The 27,964-nt window shown below is 37.8% G+C and overlaps 1 protein-coding gene across 14 annotated transcripts in view; it reads left to right on the top strand.

Moving 5' to 3' along the window:
- The window catches only part of TASP1 (taspase 1), a 260,524-nt gene that overhangs the window by 79,002 nt on the left and 153,558 nt on the right, over positions 1-27,964 (top strand). For 12 of the 14 annotated variants that reach the window (XR_002515230.2, XR_002515229.2, XR_002515231.2 and 9 more), the window contains 2 exons: positions 4,966-5,072; positions 6,861-6,923. Coding sequence is in view for 7 of the 14 variants with exons in the window: in XM_021921241.2 (XP_021776933.1) it covers positions 4,966-5,072; positions 6,861-6,923 (170 nt within the window). In the remaining 7 variants the exon portion in view is untranslated. The remainder of the gene's footprint in view (positions 1-4,965; positions 5,073-6,860; positions 6,924-27,964) is intronic. The other 2 variants (XM_003905082.5, XM_017945022.3) reach the window with 1 other exon arrangement.

Here is a 27,964-nt window from a genome sequence, read left to right on the forward strand (position 1 = left end):
GTGGGTTTGTGTGTTTGTGTTGGGGGGTGGGGTTAGAGATCTTTAGGATGTTCCAAGTATAAGATCAAGTCATAAATTTTATTTCTTCCTTTCCAATTTGAATGGCTTTTACCTCTTTTCCTTGCCTAATTGCCTTGGCTGGGACTTCCAGTACTTCTAGGACTTCTAGTTCTAGTACTTGTAATGTTAGGTTTGGACTTCTAGTACTAGAAGTGGTGAAAGTACATATCCTTGTCATGTTTCTGATTTTAGGTGAAAAGCTTTCAGTCTTTCACCATAGATATGATGTTAGCTGTGGGCTTTTCACATTTTGCCTTTTTGTGTTGAGGTCGTTTCTTTCTATTTCTAGTTTGTTTGGTGTGTTTATTATGAAATAATTTTGCATTTTGTAACATGATTATTTGTGCATCCATTTATGATCATGCTGGGTGGGGTGGCTCATGCCTATAATCCCAGCACTTTGGGAGACTGAGGTGGGAGGATCACTTGAGGCCAGAAGTTCAAGACCAGCCTGAGCAACATAGTAAAAAAAAAAAGATCAAAAGGCTTTTTCCCTTCATCCTGTTAATGTTGGTGTATAACATTGATTTTCATATGTTGAACGACCTTTGCTTCTTAGGAATAAATTGCACTTTGTCATAGTGTATTATCCTTTTAATATGCTGCTATATTTGGTTTGGCAGTATTTTGTTGAGGAATTGTGCATCAACATTTGTAAGAAGTATTGGTTGGTAGCTTTCTTATGGTGTCTTTGTATGGTTTTGGTATTAGGATAATGCTGGCCTCATATAATGACGTTGGAAATGTTTCCTCTTTGTTAATTTTTTTGGTGTTTATTGTTTAAATGTTTGGTAGAATGCTCCAGTGAAGCCATGAAGTCTGGGAATTTTTTTTTTTTTTGCCAGGAGAGTTTATATTATTGATTCAGTCTCCTTACTAGATATGGGTTAATTCAGATTTTGTTTCTTCATGATGCAGTCTTGGTAGGTTTTGTGTTTTTGGACTTTGTTAATTTCATTTAGGTCATCCAGTATTTGGGTACCCAGTTTTTCATAGAACTCTCTTATTTATATGTGTGTGCATATATGCATATATATCTATGCACGTGTATATGTATACACACATATATATACACATACATACACACATATACACATACACAACACACACACACACACACATATGTATATAGAGATACAATTTTTTTTTTTTTGAGACAAGGTCTTGCTCTGTTGCCCAGGCTGGAGTGCAGTGGCACAAACGTGGCTCACTGCACCCTTGACCTCTTCGACTAAGACGATCCTCCCATCTCAGCCGCTAGAGTAGCTGCAACTACAGGTGCGCCACCATGCCTGGCTAATTTTTTGTATTTTTGTAGAGACAGGGTTTCACCATGTTGCCCGGGCTGGTCTCAAACTCCTGTATTCAAGGGATTTACCCACACTGGTTTCCCAAACTGCTGGGATTACAGGCATGAGCCACTGTACCTGGCCTATAATACTTTTTATTTTTGAAGAATCAGTAGTAATGTCCCCACTTTGATTTCTGATTATAGTAATTTGTCTTTTTTTTCTTAATCTAGCTAAAGATCTTAAATTTTGTTAATGTTTTCCATGAACTTTTGGTTTTATTTGTTTTTCTTTTTTTTTTTTTTTTTGGTATTATCTATTTTATTTATCTCCACTCGGATCTTTATTTCCTTTGTTCTGCTAGCTTTGGGTTTAATTCTTCTTTTACTAGTTCCTTAAGTTTTAAAGCTAGGTTGTTGTTTGAAATCTTTTTTTCTTTTTAAATGTGTTTATAGCTCTAAAATTTTGATGCACTTTGTAAGTTTTGCTGTATTAATTTTTATTCACATCTAAGCGTTTCCTAATTTCCTTTGTGATTTCTTTCTGTATTTTAGTTTTCACAATTTGTGCATTTTTCAGTTTTCTTCTACCATTGATTTCTAACTCCATCCTGTTACAGTTGGAGAAGATACATTGTACAATACCTATCTTTTACATCTATTGAGATTTGATTTGTGCTCACATACAAATGGGACATTTTGGAAAAATATGTCAAGTGAACTTGAGAAGAATGTGAATTCTATTGTTGAATAGAGTGTTCTGTTTATATCTTTTAGATCTACTTGGTTTATTGTGTTGTTCTTTTTTCATTTTCTTTTGTGTATATTGTCTTGCTTTTTTTTGTGGTTATGATGGGGATTACATTTAACATTCTAAAATTATAACATTCTAATTTGAATTTAGACCAGCTTAACTTCAATAGCAAATAAAAATTCTGTTCTTATACAGCTCTATCTCAACCCTCTTTTACAAAATTGTATCTTTTCCCATTGTTTGTCCCAAAACAGACTGATAGTGTTTTAATACTTTAGTTTCTAAAATCATGTAGAAAATAAGCTAGACATGGTGGCTCACACCTGTAATTATAACACTTTGGGAGGCTGAGGTGGGCAAATCACCTGAGCTCAGGAGTTTGAGACCAGTCTGGCCAACATGGTGAAACCCTGTCTCTACTAAAAATACAAAAAGTTAGCCAGCCGTTGTGGTGCGTGCCTGTAATCCCAGCTACTTGGGAGGCCGAGGCAAGAGAATTGCTTGAACCTGGGAGGCAGAGGTTGTAGTGAGCCCAGATTGTGCCACTGCACACTAGCTTGGGCGACAGAGGGAGACTCTGTCTCAAAAAATAAATAAATAAATAAATAAAATCATGTGGAAAACAAAAAGCATAGTTAGAAACCAAAATTACAATAAGACTATCTTTTACAGTTGTCCATGTATTTATCTTTATCAGAGATCATTGTTTATTTACAGCTTTGAGTTCTGTCTAAGGTTCTTTCATTTTAACTGGAAGGATTTCCTTTAGCATTTATTGCAGGGTAGGTCCAGTAGAAAAGAACTATCTCAGTTTTTGTTTATCTGAGAGTATTTCAATTTGCCCCTCATTTTTGAAGGACCGTTTGGCCACAGCCAGGGTTCTTGGTTGGTGCTTTTGTTGTTTCAGCACTTTGAATATATAAACCCACTGTTTCTGGCTTCCAAAGTTTCTGATGAGAAATCTGCTTATAATTTTATTGAGGATCCCTAGTAGGTGATAATCTGCTTTTCAAGATGCTCTCTTTGTCTTTGGTCTTTGACAATTTGATTGTAATGTGCCTTGGTATGGCTCTCCCAGTTTTCCTACTTGGAGTTCCTTGAGCTTCTTGGGTGTTTATGTCTTGGGTGTTCATATCTTTCATCAAAGTTGGCAAGTTTTCAGTTACTATTTCTTCAAGTTAACCATCTTCTCCTTCTCTCTTTCTTTTCCTTCTGGGATTGTACAGTGTGTGTATTTGCAAATCTATGCAAGGGCCCCATGAGACCAAAAGTTTCTTAGAGATAGTTTTCTTTCCCCACCTCTTTCGAATACTTTATTTCTTTTTCTTTGCCTTCTCCCTGTTTTCTCCCCCAATCTTTTCTTAGTCTCATGCTCTGCTATAATCTGGGACAATATTGACTGCATGCATTTGCTTTTGAGATAGAGGGAGTAATGGACTTAGTTATGGATTAGCTTTACTCTAAGAGAATTAGCCCTTTAAATTCCCAGTTTATTGTGGGGAGTGTCTCCTATAAAACTGTCTACTCTTAATAGGCTCTGGGCTTGACGTATCCCTCTCCTTGATGCCGTTTAGTCAAATGCAAGTGTGCTAGTGTTGGCAAATGTTCACAGTGCAATAATCCACAGTTTACCCAAGAATTTAGCTTAGTACTTGTAAAGTTTTGAGTGCTTTTAAGGTGGTATTTTAAATATTTTACCCAACATTTTTAGGAATATTCCATGGATAATTACTCTGCATAACTTAGTCTGCCATTATCAGAAAACTTTACTCAGTAACTTTGTCAGTGTTATGTTCCAGTTTGTAATTTCTCTTATCAGCTGGATCTAATTGGCTGTTAAAATTTATATATCAAGTTTTAAAATTTTGATTATTTTATTTATTGATGGATTGAAGCTCTATTTATTCTTCAATTCAGCCTGGTCAGTTTATCATCGTGCTGCTTAATCCTATTTTTGATATATTTCTTTTATTTCTCTGAGCATAAACATATGTTATATTCTTATCTGATTATTCCAGTATCTGAGATTTTTGTGGTTCAGATTATGCTTTCTGATATTTGGCTGGCTTTTATTCTTGGTAGTTTATCTCTTATTTGTTTTGTGAATTTTTCTTTTAAAACTATGAGCACATGTTGATTGAAACATAGGGTTCTTTGAGGTCTGGATAAGTTAAGGCCAGTTTGTTTTTCTAGGGAGTATTTGCATTTGTGTTTGGAGGCCCTTTGAAGCACTGGTACACTGAGATCACTTTTTTACCCTGGGGTCTCACAGGTAATAAGAATTCTACTCGAAGCCTATCTAAATGCCCTCATTAGTCATGAAATTTCTAGGGAGATGTTTCCTCTTTACATCTAGAACCAAAGCTGAGACTTGCAAGTTTTCTGGTTTAAAAAATGTTTTATTTACTTTTTCTTATGTTTTGGTGCCTGGTGACTTTTTTTCTCATTCTACTATTCACTGGGCATATCAACCTTTGAGACTCTCTCCTTTCTTTGTGGTAATCTCCAGTGTGTTTTCTCGTACTGCGTTGTGCCCAAGTTTCGTCTCTTACCTCCTATGCGCAGAGACCTTTAAAACCACAGTTGGAGGAGGCATGCATCAACAGATGCTGAGAGGGTAGTGTCTACCTTCAGGACTCCTTTGTTTCTCTGGGTTTGACCTTTTTCTTAATTTTAAAAACTTAGTTTATTTCTCTTATTTTCCTACTATCCCTGTATACCTTGAAAATACTTTTTAAAACCTTAATTTAACATTCTTAAGGATTTTCTTCCGGGAAGGCTCTTCAGCTATCTTATTTGACTCATTGCCCTAGTATTTCTTAAATGTTATATTTAATGTTTTTTATTTTATTTTATTTTATAGGATTCAGTTTAGCTGCATTTAAAAGAAACAAGAGGAAACTAGAGCTGGCAGAAAGGGTGGAAACAGATTTTATTCAACTAAAGAAAAGAAGACAATCAAGTGAAAAGGTCAGGAGATGTTTGAAATATTCAAATTAATGTATCATAATGATGTATCTTCTGCATTTAGATACAAGCTTTAGGACAGTACTATTCAGTAGAAATAGAGTGTGTGCCACGTACGTACTGTAAAGTTTTTCAGTAGCTACATTAAAAAAAAATATGTTCATAATATTAGGCTCATAAAAGAGAAAAAGAAAGTAGAAAAAAACAAGGGAAATTAGTTTCAATAATATATTTAAACCAGTGAATCTCAAATATAACTTTGAAATATGATCAGGGAAAACTTATGAATGAGCTATTTTACGTGATCTTTTTTAGTATTAAGTCTTCATAACCAGTTTAAATTTTCCACATCTCAATTATAACACTAAATTTTTATTAGAAATATTTGATCTGTATTTATATTTCACAAAAATTTACTGTGAAATAGTAAATTTACATTCCAAGTTATTACAGGTATACTTAAATCTTTCTAATAGTTTAATATATTATAAATTAATTAAAAGTTTATAAAATTAAAAATTCAGCTTTCCATTTGTCCTTGCCTCGTTTTAATTTCTGAATAGCTGCATTTGGCTCGTGGCTACTGTTTTGGTTCTTACAGCTCTATATAGTGATTCTTAACATGACTGTTTAGGGAGTAGAGTATAAGAAAATATACATATTGTATTCAGATGTTTTTAGGGATAGAAAGAAGTTGAAAACTACAGCATTCTTGCCTGTGGCTTAGGGGTTCCTTAACACACAACTCATGATGGGTGTCCCAGGTCACATAGTCATTTGATGTACCTTAGCATTCATCAATATTCCTTATTGTTTAGTTCTTCTGTAATGGCTTACATACTGTTTTGTCCTTTGTGTCATACTTTTATATGGTTTACTTATGTATAAATGCGTAATTCATCATCTTTTGTAGTGATAGATATTTTCTTGCTGTGTTGCCACAAGACACTCAGTTTGGTGCAAACCTTTTTAATTTTCTGCCTGCGAAGAGTAAGAATTTACAAGGCAGATGAACAAATTAATAAGTAGATCTTGATATGATGGTGAATAGTCTATTTCTTGGGTTTCTACATCGGATGTGATGTGCGAGTGAATGAATTTAGGACTTTTTTGCCTTTTTAAAAATTCATGATAGGCTGGGTCTAGTAGCTCATGCCTGCAATCCCCGTACTTTAGGAGGCTGAGGTGGGTGGATTACTAGAACCCAGGAGTTGAGACCATCATGGGCAACAAGGAAAACCCCATCTGTACAAAAATTTAGCTGGATGTGGGTGCATGTCTGTACTCCCAGCTACTCAGGAGGCTGAGGTGGGAGAATCACCTGAGTCTGGGGAGTCAAGGCTGCAGTGAGCCATGATCGTGTTACCGTGCTCTAGCCTGGGTGATGGAGTAAGACCCTGTCTCCAAAAAAAAAAAAATTGTAATAAAATTTGCATAGTGTAAATGATTTAATCGGTTTTATAAACGTATATGCCCATGTAAACCATACACCTATCAAGTTATAGAATATTTCCAGTTCTTTTGTGCTTGTTTCCAGTTAGTCTCCAACTTGTAGGCAGCCAGTGTTCTGATTTTTATTACAATAAATGCTTTTTCTTGCTCTGAACATTATATAAATGGAATCATACAGAATGTACTCTTTTCTGTTTGGCTTGTTTCACAAAAAACATTTATTAGACTTTGTATTACTGATTTATTCTTTTTTATTACTGAGTAATATTTCCTAATATAAATGCACATTAATTTGTTTATCTGTTTTCCTGTTGATGAACATTTGATTTTTTTTTCCAGTTTTTTACTATTACGAATGAAGCTGCTGTGAAATTCTCATACCGTTCTTTTTGTGGAGATCAGGTTAGGATTTTTATGTATAGAAATTTCACTGCATCTCATAGAGAATATTTTCAGCTGGAATTATTCAAGTAGTTCATTTTTCCATTCAGGAAATGGTACTGAACTGGATAGTAAGAAAATAATGGTGAACAAGATGGAGGAAGCTCATGTTCTAATGAGACCTTACCTTTTAGCAGAAGGAGACATATTAGCATATAAATAGGATGATCAATGGAGATGCTTATGAGGAGATAACATTTGAGGTGACATCTGAAAAATGAGTGGCTTTTATGAAGAGTCAGTGGAAGAGTGTTCCAGGCAGAATGAGCTGCATGTGCAGAGGCCCTGTGGGAGTTTTAGCATATTAGAGGAATGGAGAGGAGAGTCAGTGTGCCCAAAGCAGTGAGCAAAGGGAGAATGGTATGGGATGAAGCTGGGGAAGTAGGTATGGGCTAGCTCCTTCAGGACCTGGTAGATCATGGCAAGGAGTTTGAATTTTATTCAAGAATAGTGGCTAGCCATTGAAGAGTTTAAAGTAGGGAAACAGTGCTGTCTCATTCCCATTTTGCAAAGTTCTTCCTGGGCTACTATGTGAAGAATCAGTCCAGGGGAGAGGTAAGAATAGAAGTTGGGAGACTAGTTACAAAGTCATTACAGTTTGGAGATTATGGCACGTTGGACTGTAGGTGATAGGGATGGAGATAACGATAAGTGAATATATCCAGAAAATATTTTGAAGGTTTCTAGAAAGACAATATTGATGCCTTAGTTATTGGTAAGAAAGAGAGAGGAATTAAGGGTTTTAGCTGAGCAGAGGATTTAAGGATTTTAGCTTAGCAGTTGGATATTTGCCATTTACTAAAAGAGTAGAGCTGGGGAAATACGGCTTTCTGGTGGTAGAAGTAGGCAGTGGAAATCAGTAACTTTTTTAACCCATCTCCAACTTAATGGGCTCAGATTGACCAGTGCTTTCCGTTTTCACCATAAAACCTATTACTTGATGCCAATAGCACCTTAAATATCCAGAGCTAATACAATACATTTTGGTGTATCATCCGCCTCTGTTCCTTTCATATGAATTATATGCCACCAAGATCCTCATTCTGCTTGCTGTTTTAATCATTGTTATTACATAATTCATTGTCTCACGTAAACTGATGAGTAGTGAGTTTAAAAAGAGAGTTTGTTGGAAAACTAAGAGAATTGTCTGAAAACTAACTTGGAAAAGCAGAGTTGTTTTATGAAAAATTGCTGTAGAATTAAATATGGGCATGCCTGTTATAAAAGATTGAGAACAATAATAAAAATATAGAAGCATTCTGTACTTAGAATGCTTTGTTGGTGTCTTTATGTTCTTGTTCTATTTAAAATAAAATGACACTTGAAATCATGGGACAATTCATTGTGTTATAGTTTATGCAAGAAAGATGATATGGAGTATTTATTTGTGGACCCACATTCAAAGAAAAGGCTTTGGTCCTCTATGAAGAGATTGACAAATAGAATGACCCTTTGTCTTTTAAATAAAAAGAATATGTGTAAGATATACATCTTTTTCTTCTTTTGAATGAGTCTCTGCTTCAGACTGAGAATTTTCAACTTTTAAAAATTTTAACCAACTTTTATCATACTGGATAAGGGGATTTCTGATAAGCTTCCTGTGGCAGGCAGAAACATTAACTCTGGAGTTGGTTATCTGAGCACCTCCATGCACATGGGTGGAAGCTCCTGTTTTATGGGCAGGTTGGGGGAGAGATACCCATTTGGAAATCATTGGCATCAAAAGGAATATCAACCAATGTCACTAGGTGAGATCACTAAAGAGTGAGAATAGACAGTGGTCTGAAAACTGAACCTTGGGCCAGTTTAATATGTCAAGGCTGGGAGGAAGAGGAACCAGCAAAGAAGAAAGAAGGAGCAGCCAACGAGGCAGAGGCACAACCAGGAAGAGTGTCTAGGAAGCCAAGAGAGAAACATTTCGAAGAAAGTCATCACCTAGTCAAATGCTGCTGAGAAGACAGCTAAGAGCACAGATGACTGGACATTGGATTTGGCACCTGGAGACCGTTAATTGGGATAGGGACAGTTTCTGTGACATAGTTGATTATAGACTGGTATGGAATGGGATGATTATGGAGAACAAGGATGGAAATAACTATTGAGAATTTTTGCCATGGAGTGATAAGAGAGAGATATGTGGGGTAAGAGATTCTACTATTGCCAGTTAATTTTGTGAATTAACTGTCAGTTGGTTAGTTCTGTGAATCCAGTGAGTAATTTAACATTTGAAGCCTCAGTTTTTTGTTTCTAAATGAAAATAGTGATATCCTGTTCCCTTAACAGGACTGTTATAAGGGACAGAAGTGATAATAGATGTTCAAGTGCTTTGTGATTATCAATGAGTGAGTCATAGACACCATAGTTTTTCCCATTGAGACTTTCATCTTTAAAGTCACTCAGCAAGAAACCTGCACCTGCGTTGGTTACCCTGGGTAGAATCTTGTAGTAGAAAAAGGGAGGATGGTGAGAGAGGTAAGTTATGGGGAGAGATGTAAGTTGTGGTGAGTGGAGAAACTGGAAGTTTATTAATATTTTAGGGATATGACAGGAAGGGACAAATCACTGTTTTCTAAATTGACTTATGTTCATTTGTTTCTCCCTGTCCTGTGTGTATAGTTTTAGTGTAATATTGGTTAGCAAGCATGTGGACTAAGGCTCACTACTATAGTTTGTTGTGGCTACATAAAAGCAGCTATGAGTTGGATATATAAATATAATAAAGGCTACATAAAAGCAGCTATGAGTTGGATATATAAATATAATAAAGGCTACATAAAAGCCGCTATGAGTTGGATATATAAATATAATAAAAGGAGTAGAGTATTTGGTAATGTTCCTAATGTTTACATTCTTGATACTCATTTTTGAAGGAGATTAACACTGAAGGAGATATATTTCTTCTCTTTTTTTTTTTTTTTTTGAGATGGAGTCTTGCTCTTGTTGTTTAGGGTGTAGTACAATGGCGCGATCTTGGCTCACTGCAACCTCTGCCTACTGCAACCTCTGCCTCCCAGGTTCATGCCATTCTCCTGCTTCAGCCTTCCTGAGTAGCTGGGATTATAGGCATGCACCACCCCGCCTGGGTAATTTTGTATTTTTAGTAGAGACGGCGTTTCTCCATGTTGTTTGGTCAGGCTGGTCTCAAACTTCTGACTTCAGGTGATCCACCCACCCCAGCCTCCCAGAGTATTGGGATTACAAGCATGAGCCACTGCGCCCGGCCAGAGATACACTTCTTTTTTTTTTTTTTTTTTTTTTAAATTATACTTTAAGTTCTAGGGTACATGTGCATAACATGCAGGTTTGTTACATATGTATACTTGTGCCATGTTGGTGTACTGCACCCATCAACTCATCAGCACCCATCAACTCGTCATTTACATCAGGTATAATGCCCAATGCAATCCCTCCCACCTCCCCCCTCCCCCCTCCCCGTGATAGGCCCTGGTGTGTGATGTTCCCCTTCCTGAGTCCAAGTGATCTCATTGTTCAGTTCCCACCTATGAGTGAGAACATGCGGTGTTTGGTTTTCTGTTTTTGCGATAGTTTGCTGACAATGATGGTTTCCAGCTGCATCCATGTCCCTACAAAGGACACAAACTCATCCTTTTTTATGGCTGCATAGTATTCCATGGTGTATATGTGCCACATTTTCTTAATCCAGTCTGTCACTGATGGACATTTGGGTTGATTCCAAGTCTTTGCTATTGTGAATAGTGCTGCAATGAACATATGTGTGCATGTGTCTTCATAGCAGCATGATTTATAATCCTTTGGGTATATACCCAGTAGTGGGATGGCTGGGTCATATGGTACTTCTAGTTCTAGATCCTTGAGGAATCGCCATACTGTTTTCCATAATGGTTGAACTAGTTTACAATCCCACCAACAGTGTAAAAGTGTTCCTATTTCTCCACGTCCTCTCCAGCACCTGTTGTTTCCTGACTTTTTAATGATTGCCATTCTAACTGGTGTGAGATGGTATTTCATTGTGGTTTTGATTTGCATTTCTCTGATGGCGAGTGATGATGAGCATTTTTTCATGTGTCTGTTGGCTGTATGAATGTCCTCTTTTGAGAAATGTCTGTTCATATCCTTTGCCCACTTTTTGATGGGGTTGTTTGTTTTTTTCTTGTAAATTTGTTTGAGTTCTTTGTAGGTTCTGGATATTAGCCCTTTGTCTGATGAGTAGATTGCAAAATTTTTCTCCCATTCTGTAGGTTGCCTGTTCACTCTGATGGTAGTTTCTTTTGCTGTGCAGAAGCTCTTTAGTTTAATTAGATCCCATTTGTCAATTTTGGCTTTTGTTGCCATTGCTTTTGGTGTTTTAGACATGAAGTCCTTGCCCATGCCTATGTCCTGAATGGTATTCCCTAGGTTTTCTTCTAGGGTTTTTATGGTATTAGGTCTAACATTTAAGTCTCTAATCCATCTTGAATTAATTTTCGTGCAAGGAGTAAGGAAAGGATCCAGTTTCAGCTTTCTACTTATGGCTAGCCAGTTTTCCCAGCACCATTTATTAAATAGGGAATCCTTTTCCCATTCTTGTTTTTCTCAGGTTTATCAAAGATCAGATGGCTGTAGATGTGTGGTATTATTTCTGAGGACTCTGTTCTGTTCCATTGGTCTATATCTCTGTTTTGGTACCAGTATCATGCTGTTTTGGTTACTGTAGCCTTGTAGTATAGTTTGAAGTCAGGTAGGGTGATGCCTCCAGCTTTGTTCTTTTGACTTAGGATTGTCTTGAAGATGCGGGCTCTTTTTTGGTTCCATATGAACTTTAAAGCAGTTTTTTCCAATTCTGTGAAGAAACTCATTGGTAGCTTGATGGGGATGGCATTGAATCTATAAATTACCTTGGGCAGTATGGCCATTTTCACGATATTGATTCTTCCTATCCATGAGCATGGTATGTTCTTCCATTTGTTTATGTCCTCTTTTATTTCACTGAGCAGTGGTTTGTAGTTCTCCTTGAAGAGGTCCCTTACATCCCTTGTAAGTTGGATTCCTAGGTATTTTATTCTCTTTGAAGCAATTGTGAATGGAAATTCATTCATGACTTGGCTCTCTGTTAGTCTGTTACTGGTGTATAAGAATGCTTGTGATTTTTGCACATTAATTTTGTATCCTGAGACTTTGCTGAAGTTGCTTATCAGCTTAAGGAGATTTTGAGCTGAGACAATAGGGTTTTCTAAATATACAATCATGTCATCTGCAAACAGGGACAATTTGACTTCTTCTTTTCCTAACTGAATACCTTTGATTTCTTTCTCTTGCCTGATTGCCCTAGCCAGAACTTCCAACACTATGTTGAATAGGAGTGGTGAGAGAGGGCATCCCTGTCTTGTGCCAGTTTTCAAAGGGAATTTTTCCAGTTTTTGCCCATTCAGTATGATATTGGCTGTGGGTTTGTCATAAATAGCTCTTATTATTTTGAGATATGTTCCATCAATACCGAATTTATTGAGAGTTTTTAGCATGAAGGGCTGTTGAATTTTGTCAAAGGCCTTTTCTGCATCTATTGAGAGAATCATGTGGTTTTTGTCTTTGGTTCTGTTTATATGCTGGATTACGTTTATTGATTTGCGTATGTTGAACCAGCCTTGCATCCCAGGGATGAAGCCCACTTGATCATGGTGGATAAGCTTTTTGATGTGCTGCTGGATCCGGTTTGCCAGTATTTTATTGAGGATTTTTGCATCGATGTTCATCATGGATATTGGTCTAAAATTCTTTTTGTTGTGTCTCTGCCAGGCTTTGGTATCAGGATGATGTTGGCCTCATAAAATGAGTTAGGGAGGATTCCCTCTTTTTGTATTGATTGGAATAGTTTCAGAAGGAATGGTACCGGCTCCTCCTTGTACCTCTGGTAGAATTCAGCTGTGAATCCATCTGGTCCTGGACCTTTTTAGGTTGGTAGGCTATTAATTATTGCCTCAATTTCAGAGCCTGCTATTGATCTATTCAGGGATTCAGCTTCTTCCTGGTTTAGTCTTGGGAGAGTGTAAGTGTCCAGGAAATTATCCATTTCTTCTAGATTTTCTAGTTTATTTGCGTAGAGGTGTTTATAGTATTCTCTGATGGTAGTTTGTATTTCTGTGGGGTTGGTGGTGATATCCCCTTTATCATTTATTGCGTCTATTTGATTCTTCTCTCTTTTCTTCTTTATTAGTCTTGCTAGCGGTCTATCAATTTTGTTGATCTTTTCAAAAAACCAACTCCTGGATTCACTGATTTTTTGAAGGGTTTTTTGTGTCTCTATCTCCTTCACTTCTGCTCTGATCTTAGTTATTTCTTGCCTTTTGCTAGCTTTTGAATGCATTTGCTCTTGCTTCTCTAATTCTTTAAATTGTGATGTTAGAGTGTCAATTTTAGATCTTTCCAGCTTTCTCTTGTGAGCATTTAGTACTATAAATTTCCCTCTACACACTGCTTTAAATGTGTCTCAGAGATTCTGGTATGTTGTGTCTTTGTTCTCATTAGTTTCAAAGAACATCTTTATTTCTGCCTTCATTTCGTTGTGTACGCAGTAGTCATTCAGGAGCAGGTTATTCAGTTTCCATGTAGTTGAGCGGTTTTGATTGAGTTTCTTAGTCCTGAGTTCTAGTTTGATTGCACTGTGGTCTGAGAGACAGTTTGTTATAATTTCTGTTCTTGTACATTTGCTGAGGAGTGCTTTACTTCCAATTATGTGGTCAATTTTGGAATAAGTGTGATGTGATGCTGAGAAGAATGTATATTCTGTTGATTTGGGGTGGAGAGTTATGTAGATGTCTATTAGGTCTGCTTGCTGCAGAGATGAGTTCAATTCCTGGATATCCTTGTTAACCTTCTGTCTCGTTGATCTGTCTAATGTTGACAATGGGGTGTTGAAGTCTCCCATTATTATTGTATGGGAGTCTAAGTCTCTTTGTAAGTCTCTAAGGACTTGCTTTATGAATCTGGGTGCTCCTGTATTGGGTGCATATATATTCAGGGTAGTTAGCTCTTCCTGTTGAATTGATCCCTTTACCATTATGTAATGGCCTTCTTTGTCTCTTTTGATCTTTGATGGTTTAAAGTCTGTTTTATCAGAGACTAGTATTGCAACCCCTGCTTTTTTTTGTTCTCCATTTGCTTGGTAGATCTTCCTCAATCCCTTTATTTTGAGCCTATGTGTGTCTCTGTATGTGAGATGGGTCTCCTGAATACAGCAGACTGATGGGTCTTGACTCTTTATCCAGATTGCCAGTCTGTGCCTTTTAATTGGAGCATTTAGTCCATTTACATTTAAGGTTAATATTGTTATGTGTGAACTTGATCCTGTCATTATGATATTAACTGGTTATTTTGCTCGTTAGTTGATGCAGTTTCTTCCTAGCCTCGACGGTCTTTACATTTTGGCATGTTTTTGCAATGGCTGGTACCTGTTGTTCCTTTCCATTTTTAGTGCTTCCTTCAGGGTCTCTTGTAAGGCAGGCCTGGTGGTGACAAAATCTCTAAGCATTTGCTTATCTGTAAAGGATTTTATTTCTCCTTCACTTATGAAACTTAGTTTGGCTGGATATGAAAATCTGGGTTGAAAATTCTTTTCTTTAAGAATGTTGAATATTGGCCCCCACTCTCTTCTGGCTTGTAGAGTTTCTGCCGAGAGATCTGCTGTTAGTCTGATGGGCTTCCCTTTGTGGGTAACCCGATCTTTCTCTCTGGCTGCCATTAAGATTTTCCTTCATTTCAACTTTGGTGAATCTGGCAATTATGTGTCTTGGAGTTGCTCTTCTCGAGGAGTATCTTTGTGGCGTTCTCTGTATTTCCTGAATTTGAATGTTGGCCTGCCCTACTAGGTTGGGGAAGTTCTCCTGGATGATATCCTGAAGAGTGTTTTCCAACTTGGTTCCATTTTCCCCCTCACTTTCAGGCACCCCAATCATACGTAGATTTGGTCTTTTTACATAATCCCATACTTCTTGCAGGCTTTGTTCATTTCTTTTTCTTCTTTTTTCTTTAGATTTCTCTTCTCGCTTCATTTCATTCATTTGATCCTCAATTGCTGATACTCTTTCTTCCAGTTGATCGAGTCGGTTACTGAAGCTTGTGCATTTGTCACGTATTTCTTGTGTCGTGGTTTTCATCTCTGTCCATTCGTTTATGGCCTTCTCTGCATTAATTATTCTGGTTATCAATTCTTCCACTCTTTTTTCAAGATTTTTAGTTTCTTTGCACTGGGTACGTAATTCCTTCTTTAGCTCTGAGAAGTTTGATGGACTGAAGCCTTCTTCTCTCATCTCGTCAAAGTCATTCTCTGTGCAGCTTTGATCCGTTGCTGGTGATGAGCTGCGTTCCTTTGGAGGGGGAGATGTGCTCTTATTTTTTGAATTTCCAGCTTTTCTGCCCTGCTTCTTCCCCATCTTTGTGGTTTTATCTGCCTCTGGTCTTTGATGATGGTGACGTACTGATGGGGTTTTGGTGTGGGTGTCCTTTCCGTTTGTTAGTTTTCCTTCTAACAGTCAGGACCCTCTGTAGGTCTTCAACAGCTGTAGGTCTTCAACAGCTGTAGGTCTGTTGGAGATTGCTTGAGGTCCACTCCGGACCCTGTTTGCCTGGGTGTCAGCAGCAGAGGCTGCAGAAGATAGAATACTGCTGAACAGCAAGTGTACCTGTCTGATTCTTGCTTTGGAAGCTTCCTCTCAGGGGTGTACTCCACCGTGTGAGGTGTGGGGTGTCGGTCTGCCCCTAGTGGGGAATGTCTCCCAGTTAGGGTACTCAGGGGTCAGGGACCCACTTGAGCAGACAGTCTGTCCGTTCTCAGATCTCAACCTCCGTTGGGAGATCCACTGCTCTCTTCAAAGCTGTCAGACAGAGTGGCTTGCGTCTGCAGAGGTTTCTGCTGCTTTTGTTGTTATTGTTGAGCTGTGCCCTGTCCCCAGAGGTGGAGTCTACAGAGACTGGCAGGCTTCCTTGAACTGCTGTGAGCTCCACCCAGTTCGATCTTCCCAGGGCTTTGTTTACCTACTTAAGCCTCAGCAATGGCGGGCGCCCCTCCCCCCAGCCTGGCTGCTGCCTTGCCATTAGATCACAGACTGCTGTGCTAGCAATGAGGGAGGCTCCGTGGGCGTGGGACCCTCCCGGCCAGGTGTGGGATATAATCTCCTGGTGTGCCCGTTTGCTTAAAGTGCAGTATTGGGGTGGGAGTTACCCGATTTTCCAGGTGTTCTGTGTCTCAGTTCCCCTGGCTAGGAAAAGGGATTCCCTTCCCCCTTGCGCTTCCCAGGTAAGGTGATGCCTCGCCCTGCTTCAGCTCTCGCTGGTCGGGCTGCAACAGCTGACCAGCACTGATTGTCCGGCACTCCCTAGTGAGATGAACCCAGTACCTCCGTTGATAATGCAGAAATCACCTGTCTTCTGTGTCGCTTGCGCTGGGAGCTGGAGACTGGAGCTGTTCCTATTCGGCCATCTTGCTCCGCCCTCCAGATACACTTCTTAAAAGAAGTATATAGTAGGTCAGTACAGACATACCTCATCTTACTGTGCTTTGCTCTCTTGTGCTTTGCAGATTTTTTTTTTTTTTTTTTTTTTACGAATTGAAAGTTTGTGGCAATCCTGTTTTGAGCAAGTCTATTGGTGTAATTTTCCCAACACCATGTGCTCACTTCATGTCTCTGTCACAATTTGGTAATTCTTGCAGTATTTCAAACTTTTTCATTATTATATCTGTTATGATCTGTAGTCGGTGATTGTTGATGTTACTATCGCAATTGTTTTGAGGCTCCAGGAGCTGCACCAATATAAGATGGTGAACTTAATCAATAAATGTGTGTTATCTGACTGCTCTCCCAACTGACCAGTCTCCTGTCTCTCTCCTCTCCTGAAACTTCTGTATTCTCTGAGAGACAACCGTTTTGAAATTAGGTCAGTTAGTAACCCTACAATGACCTCTAAGTGTTCATGTGGAAGGGAGAGTCACACATCTCTCACTTTAAATCTATAATAGAAATGATTAAGCTTAGTAAGGAAGGCACACTGAAAGCCAAGATAGGCCAAAAGCCAGGCCTCTTCTGTCAAAAAATCAGCCAATTGTGAATGTAAAGGAAAAGTTCCCAAAGGAAATTGAAAACGCTACTCCAGTGAACACGTGTGAAAAGAAAGCAAAACAGCCGTATTGCTGATAATAGAGAAATTTTTAATGGTCTGGGTGGATCACCAGTCACAACATTCGGTAAGCCAAAGTCTAATCCAGAGCAAGGCTCTAACTCTCTTCTCTTCTGTTAAGGCTGACAGATGTGAGGAAGCTGCAGAAGAAAAGTTTGAAGCTAGCAGAGGTTGGCTCATGGGGTTTACGAAGCCATCTCCCTAACATGAAAGTGCAAGGTGAAGGAGCAGGTGCTAATGGGGAAGGTGTAGCAAGTTATCCAGAAAATCTAGCCAAGATTATTGATGAAGGTGGCTACACTAAACAACAAACAGATCATTTATGCAGGCAAAGTAGCCTTCTATTGGAAGAAGATACCTTCTAGGACTTTCAGGGGGAAGAAGTCAGTCCCTGGCTTCAAAGCTTCCAAGAACAGGCTGACTCTCTTGTTAGAGGCAAATGCAGCTGATGACTTTCAACTGAAGCTGGTGCTCATTTACCGTTCCAATAGTCCTTGGGCCCTTAAGAATTATGCTAAATCTACTCCTCTGTTCTGTAAGTGGAACAAGAAAGCCTGGATGACAGTATGTCTGTTTATAGCATAGTTTACTGAATATTTTAATTCCACTGTTTAGATGTACTGCTCAGAAGATTCCTTTTAAAATATTATTGCTCATTGACAATGCACCTTGTCACACAAGATCTCTGTTATTTTCATGCCTGCTAACACAGCCCGTGAATCAAGGGGCGATTTCGATTTTCAAGTCTTAATTGCTTAAGAAAGACATTTTTTAAGGCTAAGGCTGCCATAGATAGTGATTCCACTGATGGTTCCGGGCAAGGTAAATTGAAAACCTTTTGGAAAGGACTCACTATTCTAGATGCCATTACGTATATTCGTGATTCATGGGAGAAAGTCAAAATATGAACATTCATAGGCATTTGGAAGAAATGGATTCCAAGCCTCATGGATGACTTTGAGGGATTCAGGACTTCAGTGGAGGAAGTCGCTGAGGATGTGGTGGAAATAGCAAGAGAACTAGAATTAGAAGTAGAGCCTGAAGATGTGGCTTGAATTGCTACAATCTCATGATAGAACTTTACAGGTAAGGAGTTGCTTCTTGTGAATACATAAAAAGAGTGATTTATTGAGATGGAATCTACTCTTGATGAAGATGCTGAATGCATTGTTGAAATGAGAAAGGATTTAGAATTTTTTTTTTTTTTTTAAAGAGGGAGTCTCACTCTGTCGCTCAGGCTGAAGTGCAGTGGCCACGATCTTGGCTCACTGCAACCTCTGCCTCCCAGGTTCAGGCGATTTTCCTGCCTCAGCCTCCTGAGCAGCTGAGACTACAGGCACCTGCCACCACACCTGGCTAATTTTTGTATTTTTAGTAGAGATGGGGTTTCACCATGCTGGCCAGGCTGGTCTGGAACTCCTGACCTCAGGTGATCCACCCACCTTGGTCTCCCAAAGTGCTGGGATTACAGGCATGAGCCACTGTGCCCAGCTGGGATTTGGAATATTCGGTAAGCTTATTGATAAAGCAGTGGTGGAGTTTGAGAGCTGAATCCAGTTTTGAAAGAAGTTTTATGGGTAAAATGCTGTCGAGTAGTATCATGTACTACAGGGAAGTCTTTGGTGAAAGGAAGGGTCATTCAATGTGATGAGCTTCATTATTAGTTTGTTTCAAGAAATTGCCACAGTCACCTCATCTTTCAGCAACTGCTGCCCTAGGCCCTCCACCAGCAAAAAGATTATGAATTGCTTGCTAAAGGTTCAGATGACTGTTAACATTTTTTAGCAATAAAGTATTTTAAAGTTAAAGTATGCACATTGTTTTTTTTAAACATAATGCTATTATACACTGAATAGACTACAGAAAAGTGTAAACATAACTTTTATATGTACTCAGAAACAAAAATATTTGTTTGACTGACTTTATTGTAATATTCGCTCTATTGTGGTGGTCTGGAACCAAACCTGCAATATTTCCAAGATATGCCTGTAATTTAAAGTGTGATAAATTTAGAATTTTTTAATTGCATTAATGTTTCTTGTTTTTTTTTCTTTTTTTCTTTTAAAGTAATTGTACAAACATTATCACAGTACAAGTAGAAATACAAATTAAAGCAGGAAGAATTTATTCTGCTTGGCATTCTACCTCTATAAATTAGAGCACTCTTGTTTTCTTTAGTCTTTGACGATTTATCCTTACATTTGATTAGTTTAAGAATTATTAATCCATGGAATGCTTTTGGCTGCAAACGATGGAAAACCTGACTGTAGTTTAAGAAATGCATATTTGTCCCCTTGCTCTCTGGCCCTTAGCCACATAGTAATACGTTTGGAGGTGGTTAGTTGCTGGCATTAGTTTAGGTTTCTGACGATGCTGGGGCCAACATATCTGGTATTCTCTTGGGCCTTTTTCTTATACCTTTTGCCTCATGGATGTGATATGGTTTCTGAAATTTTAGATGTCACATCTGCATTCAAGGTGAGAGTAAGGTGGGATGGCAAAGGGAGTAGTGCCAGATGTATGTTCCTTTTTTATCTGGGATACAAAATTTTTCTGGAATCTCCCTCAATGAACTTCTCCTTAGTTGAGAAGGGGGCAGAATTCAGTCACTTGGCTCAAAGGAGCCTAGGAAATTGAGTGAGTTGTCATAATTACCATCTCATAGTTCATGGCTTGAGGATAGACACATTGTCTTCCCAAACAAAATAGCAGTTTTATTACCAATGGTAGTGGGTATTTGGTAGGTAATTTATAGTATATAGCATTAATGGAGGTAGGTTTTTATAATCTCCTTCCCCACAATTAACATATCCCTTGTTACTACAAAGTAATATTGAGCTAAATAGCTAGTCTATACATAAATTGAATAAAAGAATATTTTATCTCTACTTTTAGGATACATAGATTTTAAGATAAAATATTTTAAAGTGAGGAACATAAATTCTTAGTTATTATCCATTCTTGGTAATTGGCATCTTTGTTTCATCCTTGCTTGTTTTTTTGTTATTTAGAGGGAAGACACGATGGAGAAGGAAAAGATGACTATTTAGTGTAGTATTATATTGTGAAATAAGAATAGTAGTCCTTAAGTTCTGTTCCCCTTCACTCTCTGGGTAGACTTACCTCTTCTGGATTTTTCTTTTATCTCTTTCTTATTTTTATAGTATACAGACAGTCCATACTTTGCATGGTAGGGCTGGACCATAAAATGACCATGCAAGCTGAATCATGCAGAGCGGTCTTAATGGCGTAAATTTAGCTTGTTCCAAGACCTTTAAATATTATTGCCAAAACATTAAAAACTCTTGGCTGAGTACAGTGACTCACATCTGTCATCCCAGTGCTTTGGGAGGCCGAGGCAAGAGGATCACTTGAAGCTAGAGTTTCAAGACCAGCTTGGATAACATAGCAAGACCCTGTCTCTCTATATATAAATACAAAAGAAAAACTAGCGGGGCATGGTGGCATGTACCTGTAGTCCCCGTTACTCAGGATGCTGAGGTGGGAGGATGGCTTGAGCCCAGGAGTTTGAAGTTACAGTGAGCCATGATCATGCTACTGCATTCCAGCCCGGGCAGCAGAGTGAGACTCTGTCTCAAAAAGAGGAAAGGAGAAAAACGGAAAGAAAAACCCAGAAAACTCTTTCACTGTTGGTTATAAATGTGTATGGAAACAGAAAAAAGTAAAACCAATATTTAGTACACTAAAGAATTTAGAAGCATTAACAGTGTTTTATTTAGGATAAAAATTTAGAATTTGAACAGTGCTTGCCTCCTCAGCATGTAACTTATGATATCACACAAGCATCTTTTCTATGTGGTGGTGAATTTTCATACTCCTTTCTAATTTTGGATCAGCCTTCAACGTTTTACCCTTTGCTCTTTCAGTGTCACCACGTAGCTGCCAGTCTTCCTTTAGTGTGAAATTTTTACTAATGTCACTTCCTCTGGGACATCTTCGTCCTTTTTGTCACAACTCCACTCCTTGATAAGATCCTCTTTCATTAAGTTCCTCTGTCTATATATCTAGAGCCGTAATGGCAGCAGTGTCAGACATTCCCATGGTCACTTATTTATTGTATAACTTCATTTATCTTGCATTTGAATTTCACTTCCAGCATTATCACTTTGTTTGTTTTGTTTTGTTTTGTTTTTGCTTCACTTTCTTCTGTAGATTCATCACTTAGAGACAGAGAGGCAGCATTTCCACTTGCTATCTATGCACAGTGACACATCACTGACAGACTTTCAAAGAATGTCATGATTGGTCACTGATGGTGATGTGCATCACTGATGTTTGCAGTGGTTTGTGAACCCAGGAGATGGCGGGGAGTTTATATTTCAGGGGGAGTTTATATTTCATGCAATTACTCAGAGTTAATATACCATGGTAATTGAAATTTGAACCATGTTGTCGAGGAACTGGTGTGATTTAAATAAACTCTGGTAATTGAAATTTATATATATTAAGCAAAGCAAGGACTATTTTTCTGTCAGGTAACCTGGACTGTTTGTCCTGTGATGTTTCCTTCAATCTGAGTTTTGCTCATTGTATATACACAGTGCGGTTCAGCATGTTCCTGTATCTTCCATAATTTCTGCAAATTGACATCTGGATCTCCCCTTACAAAATTGCCATGGCCTCTCGTTGTTGGAGTACTTATCAGTAAGTTCATGTTGTGTATGTGATGAAGTGATTACCTGTTTTAAATTTATTGTTTGCTTTGTTTTGACACAAAAAGAAAAGAGTAATTGTATTGTTTACTATCTTTATCATATTTGGAAGAGGAAACCTTGCTTTTGGAATGAAGTGTTTAATTCATTAACTCATTGGCCATTTGCTGTACTTGGCTTCTGCTACAGAACTGACTAAGTTGCTACATGACTGAGATTTTCTTGCTAGAAGAGGAGACCCTCGTATTGGGAAAACAAACTGAGTGAATGCATGGCATGATCTAGATTTCATAAATATCAGTTTCAAACAGCCAGCCCTGGATATGACTGGAAAGGACTCTTAGAGGATTAAAAGAGGTTGGGGGTATTGTTTGATCTCAACATTTTTGATGTTTCAAGCCTTTTTTTTTTCTTTCTCTTCATTTTTCACAAGCATATTGTTGAAATAGTTTCCATCTCTTTTTCTTTAATAACAGATTTTACAGTTGAATGTACATAATTATTTGCTTCCTCCCATGACTTTTACAAAGTGATTTAAGTTTTTAATGAATTTCATTGGTGTTTAGCAGTACTTACATGGGATGGTGAAATGAAAGTTAATCAGACATTTTCCATTGTGTGAATGAATATCTTTCATTCTTTGATTTTTAATAAACAAGTTCAGAAAATTTTGCAATGCTTTTGGTGCTCTCATACAATGTTATGTGTTCAAAACCACTCGAAAGAGATGCTACAACTTTTAATTTTGTGTTCTTTAGCCACCACATAGGGAATCAAATTGGCCACATGTTTCGGAAAGGAAATGTTGGGCCTTGCTTTGTACCCTTCATATAAATATATTCTATTCTTTTGAAGTATATTGTGGGTAACATTTTTCCCACCATCTTGAAATTATTATGTAAATGCTTAACTGTATCATACTAAATCATTTTAGTTTTTGGGTGAGAGGTAGGCTAAGACCAAAGAAAGTAAATGCACAAAAAACAACATGTTTTCCTCAGATTGTTCCATTTAAACTTGTGTACGTGTCTGTACTTGCTAGAAGAGGAGACCCTCACACTGGAAAAACAAACTGAATGAATGCATGGCATAATCTAGATATCATAAATATGAGTTTCAAACAGCCAGCCCTGGATATTACTGGAAGGGACTCTTAGAGGATTAAGAGTGCAAGGAAAGGAGTAATTAGTCTTCTTTAGAAACTGGCTTTGCATGGTCTGGAGTTTTGTCATATTGCTCAAAAAGTTGATTAGTACATGAATATGTGAGTAAACCGAAGTAGGAAACTTCTTTGACTTGTCTTTTACATAAAGAAATATACTTTATGTATTTTAAAAAAATAAAACTGAAAACTCATTCTGTGAAATGATTGTCTTGTATTTGAAATTATTTTTTTTTAGTTGTAGGTAATATACTGAAAATTACATTTGCCTCACATAAGACTGTTTTGATTACTGGATGAGCCTACAGATTTTACATGTAAATAAGTAGATAGGTCAGTAACTTAATTAATGTATTATTGGATCACCCCTATCCCATGCATTTATTTAGGTTATAAAGCCTGATGATTGGCATTTGTTTTCAGTATAACTTGATGAGGATTTTCTAGATGTTTATGACTTGTAGTACTTTATGCCAATCATCAATATCTGAGTTTAAAACTTTTGACCTTTGATGGCTGGACAATTTGCAGTGTCTCTCTCTCTGTATTCCTGATTTAGGAAAAGCTTCTAATTTATCATATAAAAATTCAATACCTGGTAGATTGAGTTTCTTCCCAGGTCTTCCTTAAATCCACACCAAGCTATACCTTAAATCTATATAAAGTCTTAAAGTTATAAGTAAGATGAAATTGAGGCAAGAAGGCAATGTTAACAAATCTTAACTACTGTTTTTATTTTGTAATGGAAGTAACCTGTGGTTTGTCAGGATATTTGTAAGTTGACATTAGATATTGTCAGCCTTGTAAATCCTTCCTAAATTTTGAGTGTTTAATAGCTCTGTAGAGACTTAAAATTTCTAGTATTTAACGGAATCAATGGAGAGAGAAAAAAGGAACATTTCTTACATTATCATTGGAATAATGTTTATAATATCAAATCACCACCTTGTAGCTTTCCTAACAGGAAATACCTTCAGTGAATGGAATCTCACTGGGACTACAGATAGAAGCCTTTATATCTGGGAATTGGCTTAGATTCTGGTGTTAAAAACATCAGATTCTAAGTTTAAATATGTCTCCATGTGATATCATATATCACCATACACCAATGACCTGATTTGACCTATCAAAGACATGGTGATGCTGACGATGTATAGCTAATAAGACAGCAGAATAAACCAGTGCATTAAGAAAACCAAATGCATGTACACACACACACACACCAATTACAAAGATATTTTAAGATCACAAGACAAAAAAGAACCAGTGCTTAATTAGGTTGCTGGAAAACTGTCTAACTTTTTAAAGGCTTGGTTCAGCTGTCTCTTCTCTAATCAGCCTAGAATATTTTAAATACGTAGGTCCCAGGAACTATTTGAAATTCAAGACTTGAGACTGGAATTACTTGAGGAGTGGAGGGAATAGGGTAAGGTGAGAGATGGTGTATAAAGGGTCAAGAGTTGTATCTAGGTCCACCATAAGCCAGTCCAGAGACTTTGGGCAAACGTGGAACCTCTCTAGACTTTAGTTTCCTCAGCAGTAAAGTCAGCATATTGAACTAGGTAATTACCATGGTCTTTTTTAGCTTGATAATACTCTAATAGATATTCATTGTCAACATGGAGTATGTCCAAACTCCCTTGATTCTCTTTTAAGTAATTCTTTATTCTAGTGGATGCTAAACCTGGCTGACCATTAGATTCACTTGGGGACTTTTAAAACTACAGATTCTTAGGCTCTGCTCTAAACATACCAAATCATAATCTGCAGGAATGGGTAAGCTGTTGGGCCAGCATTTGAGATCGTTGCTTGTTCTTCCTAATATGTCACAGTGGGCTTAGAAAAGCATCCATTGCTTAAACAAACATGGAACATTTTAGATGAAGTGGGATTATCTGACTGAATTCAGTCAGTGACTTCATGTCCAGCGTCACTCAGTTAGCTTGCCTCCAGGTAGTCTAGAACTCCCTTCTAGGAGTTGCAGCTCTTCCTCTTTGCTTCCAGGATTTGCCTCAGGGTCACTTTCATTGTTCACAGTCAAGCCTTCACCAAGCAGCCAATTCTCTCAAGTCAGGCCCCTTGCTCTTTATGTTCCCCTGCCCACCAGAGCGGCTAACACATTAGCAGCTATTTAATGAAGGTTTGTTTGAATGGATGAATCTGTATGTATTTTTCCATTTCCTTTTTTTGTGTCCCAACCTGTTTCAGTTGCCTGTTTTCCCCTGCCTATTACACACTTTCACTTGTTTGACCCGTCACAGTCTAACTCAGCATGTTTAGAATCATGCTCCACTCACTCTTCTGGATGATTGCAATAGCTTCCTGCCTATCTGCCCACAACTGCCTTGCCCTTTCGGTCATTTCTCTACCCAGCATTCTTGGAGTCTTCTAAAAGTACAGTTTGATTTTGTCATGCTCCTGCTTGAACCCTTAACTCTCTTCCAGCTGCTCTTAAGAATAAAGTATAGGCTTCCCAACAGAGCCCCAGGACCCTGTGGGAGCAGACATGGCTGTCAGTCTTTCCAATCTTTTGCCATCTCACTCTGGGTCACATTGTCAAGATTCTTTCTGTGTCAAGGTCTTCACACCTGTGATTCCAGATCCAGGGAATGTTGCCTGTCTCCTTCCTTCTTCTCTCTCTTTAATCTATCGTGCTGCTCCAATTATCTCTCTGTCATTATTAGTGTGGTTATTTGATGTCTTTATCTTCCAGTAGAATGAGGTTCCAGGAGGACAGTTATTATGTCTTATTTACCATTGTTTCTCAGCTTGACATATAATAAATGCTCAATAAACATATAGTGAATACATGCACTACTGTTATTTTTCTTGTTTCTTTTTAGTAGATTTACCACCAGTAAGCCTTTGTCTTTTCACCCTCAATGGCTGGGCTGTTGCAGTATCTTCATGCCTGGCTTCTTTGCCTCTAGTCCTGCTCCATTCCATTTTAATTCTGTGTGCTATTGGAAGATACATTTCCTAAAAATACCTGCATTGGTTTTTATCTCTCTCCTGGAAGAAACTTTAATAGAATCTTTACTTTGTGGGTTAAAACCCAAACTTTTAAGCTGAATTTTATAAACCCTCTTGAAACCTAGCTACAAGCTACTTTTCCATTATTTTCCTTCTGGAATTATCTTTTTTTCTCACCAAATATATTTCTCTTTTCAGTTTTATTTCTAAGTTTTTGTTCATATTCCTTCCCTTAATGGGATAAGCAATAATTAATAATGGAATATTAGCTACTTCTTTGCTCCCCGAAAATTCTAATTAAACTCTTCCTTTATGGGCCAGCTCTAATACCATGCAGATCAGATTTCTTTCTTCTGCTTGGTGCAGATGATAGGTACTTAATGAGTGTTAATTGAACTGAATTATCTGATGTACACATTTGCCATTTTGAGGTTGGTGTATGTGGTTATTTTGTTGGTGTAGGTCCATAGAAGCATGAGCATTTTGTTACTTTATCCTTATCACAGTTCCTAGAAATAGTGCCTTTACTCAGTTGACATTACTAATTTAAGCATCTACAGCTGATGATTTCAATATTAATTTTGAAAGAGAAAATCCATATAAGGATATTTTCTCTTAATAGTAAATTTTGCAGTCTTTCAATAGGTTTAAAATCTATTATTTAAGGGCTTCAAACATACATTAGTCTAAAAACTATGCTTGTTTTAATAAGCTTGTGTTTGGGGAAATAAACAAAAGGGATAGGTTATCTAAAGTATTACCAAATAATATTATTATTCTTACTCAACATTATAGAGATGTAAGATAATATGTAAGTAAGGGAGGAAAATGAGTGTTGAAAAATAATAACCTTGAAACAGCCCACAGTCTCCACTGGCCATTCCAAAGAGGTGAGTCAGGAAGTGCCCACAAGGGGGCGTGCTCATCTAGAGAAACTTGACCAAGTGCCTTTCCTGTTAACGCAGGTAAAAACTGCCTGTTTACAAGTGAGCTTCTAGACCATGTCTTCCCCCCACCGCCAGGAAAAAGAATGGACCCTCATCACAACAAGAATTCCTATCCATTTTGTAGCACATGTTTATTTTGGATGTGTGCTTTTCCAAGGGAGCTAGAGGTCTTACAGAATGGAAGTATGAATTGCCTTGTGAGCTCAGACAAGTTTATGGAGCTTGTGATTGTGCCTTTTTTTGGCTGTGCTAAGAGCATTTTTATTTTGTAAGCATTGTTGTCTTTTCTGTGAAGAAGGGTTAAGGTTTGTGAAATATCCTTTTTGGATTATTAGCCCAAGAAATAGGCAGTGCTCTCTTTTCACTGCTTCATCAGTTTGTGTAGCTTGAGGAACTACCAGCTAGTTATTTGGAGAAGTGCATGGGCTTTGATTGGTGTTTTTTCCACCAGAAGTCATGGCTTCTTGCAGTCTTTATTTTTGCTTTTCCAGTCCTCTTTTTTTTTTTTTTTTTTTAACCTTTGGCCTCAACATTATCACCAACAAACATTTATTGAATGCTATTTATGTACAGGTTTTTAAATAGATCTTAGAGAATGAATAGAGGATATGGCACCTAGACCCTGCCCTTTATGTATTTTATCCAAAGGAATTACCCAATAAAAAGAAATCATGCCATTTGGTATGTGTTAGAAGAACAAAATCATCAGTGAGAGCCACAGGAATTAACTGGATAGAGAAATCACTCTAAGCTCTGCTAAGTTTCACATGGCAGCCTTAATGGAATTGGAGGAATTTAAGCTGGATGTTGGATAAAGTGTCAGACTTATATGTCTGGGTAGAAAGACAGATAAAAGTCCTGGGTTCAGAGGCCTGCGAATGGATGAGTTTGGTTGTACCTCAGGTTTTCTGCAGGACAGTGGTTTCAAACTCAGATGCCAAGGGTGCCAGGCAGGTAGGCAGCCTAAATGTGTGAGACAGATCTAGAGAGGTGGACAAGTAGAAGAGAGTGGGGCTGACTGGCCTTGTGTGTGTTCCATTGTAAGGTATTAAAAAAAAAAAAGTGTAACACCAAACTACACTTTGCTAGTCAAACCAAACGCTGGTTTTGGCACCTTGT

Source organism: Papio anubis, chromosome 16 (genome assembly GCF_008728515.1).
Source record: "Papio anubis isolate 15944 chromosome 16, Panubis1.0, whole genome shotgun sequence".
NCBI lineage: Eukaryota > Metazoa > Chordata > Mammalia > Primates > Cercopithecidae > Papio > Papio anubis.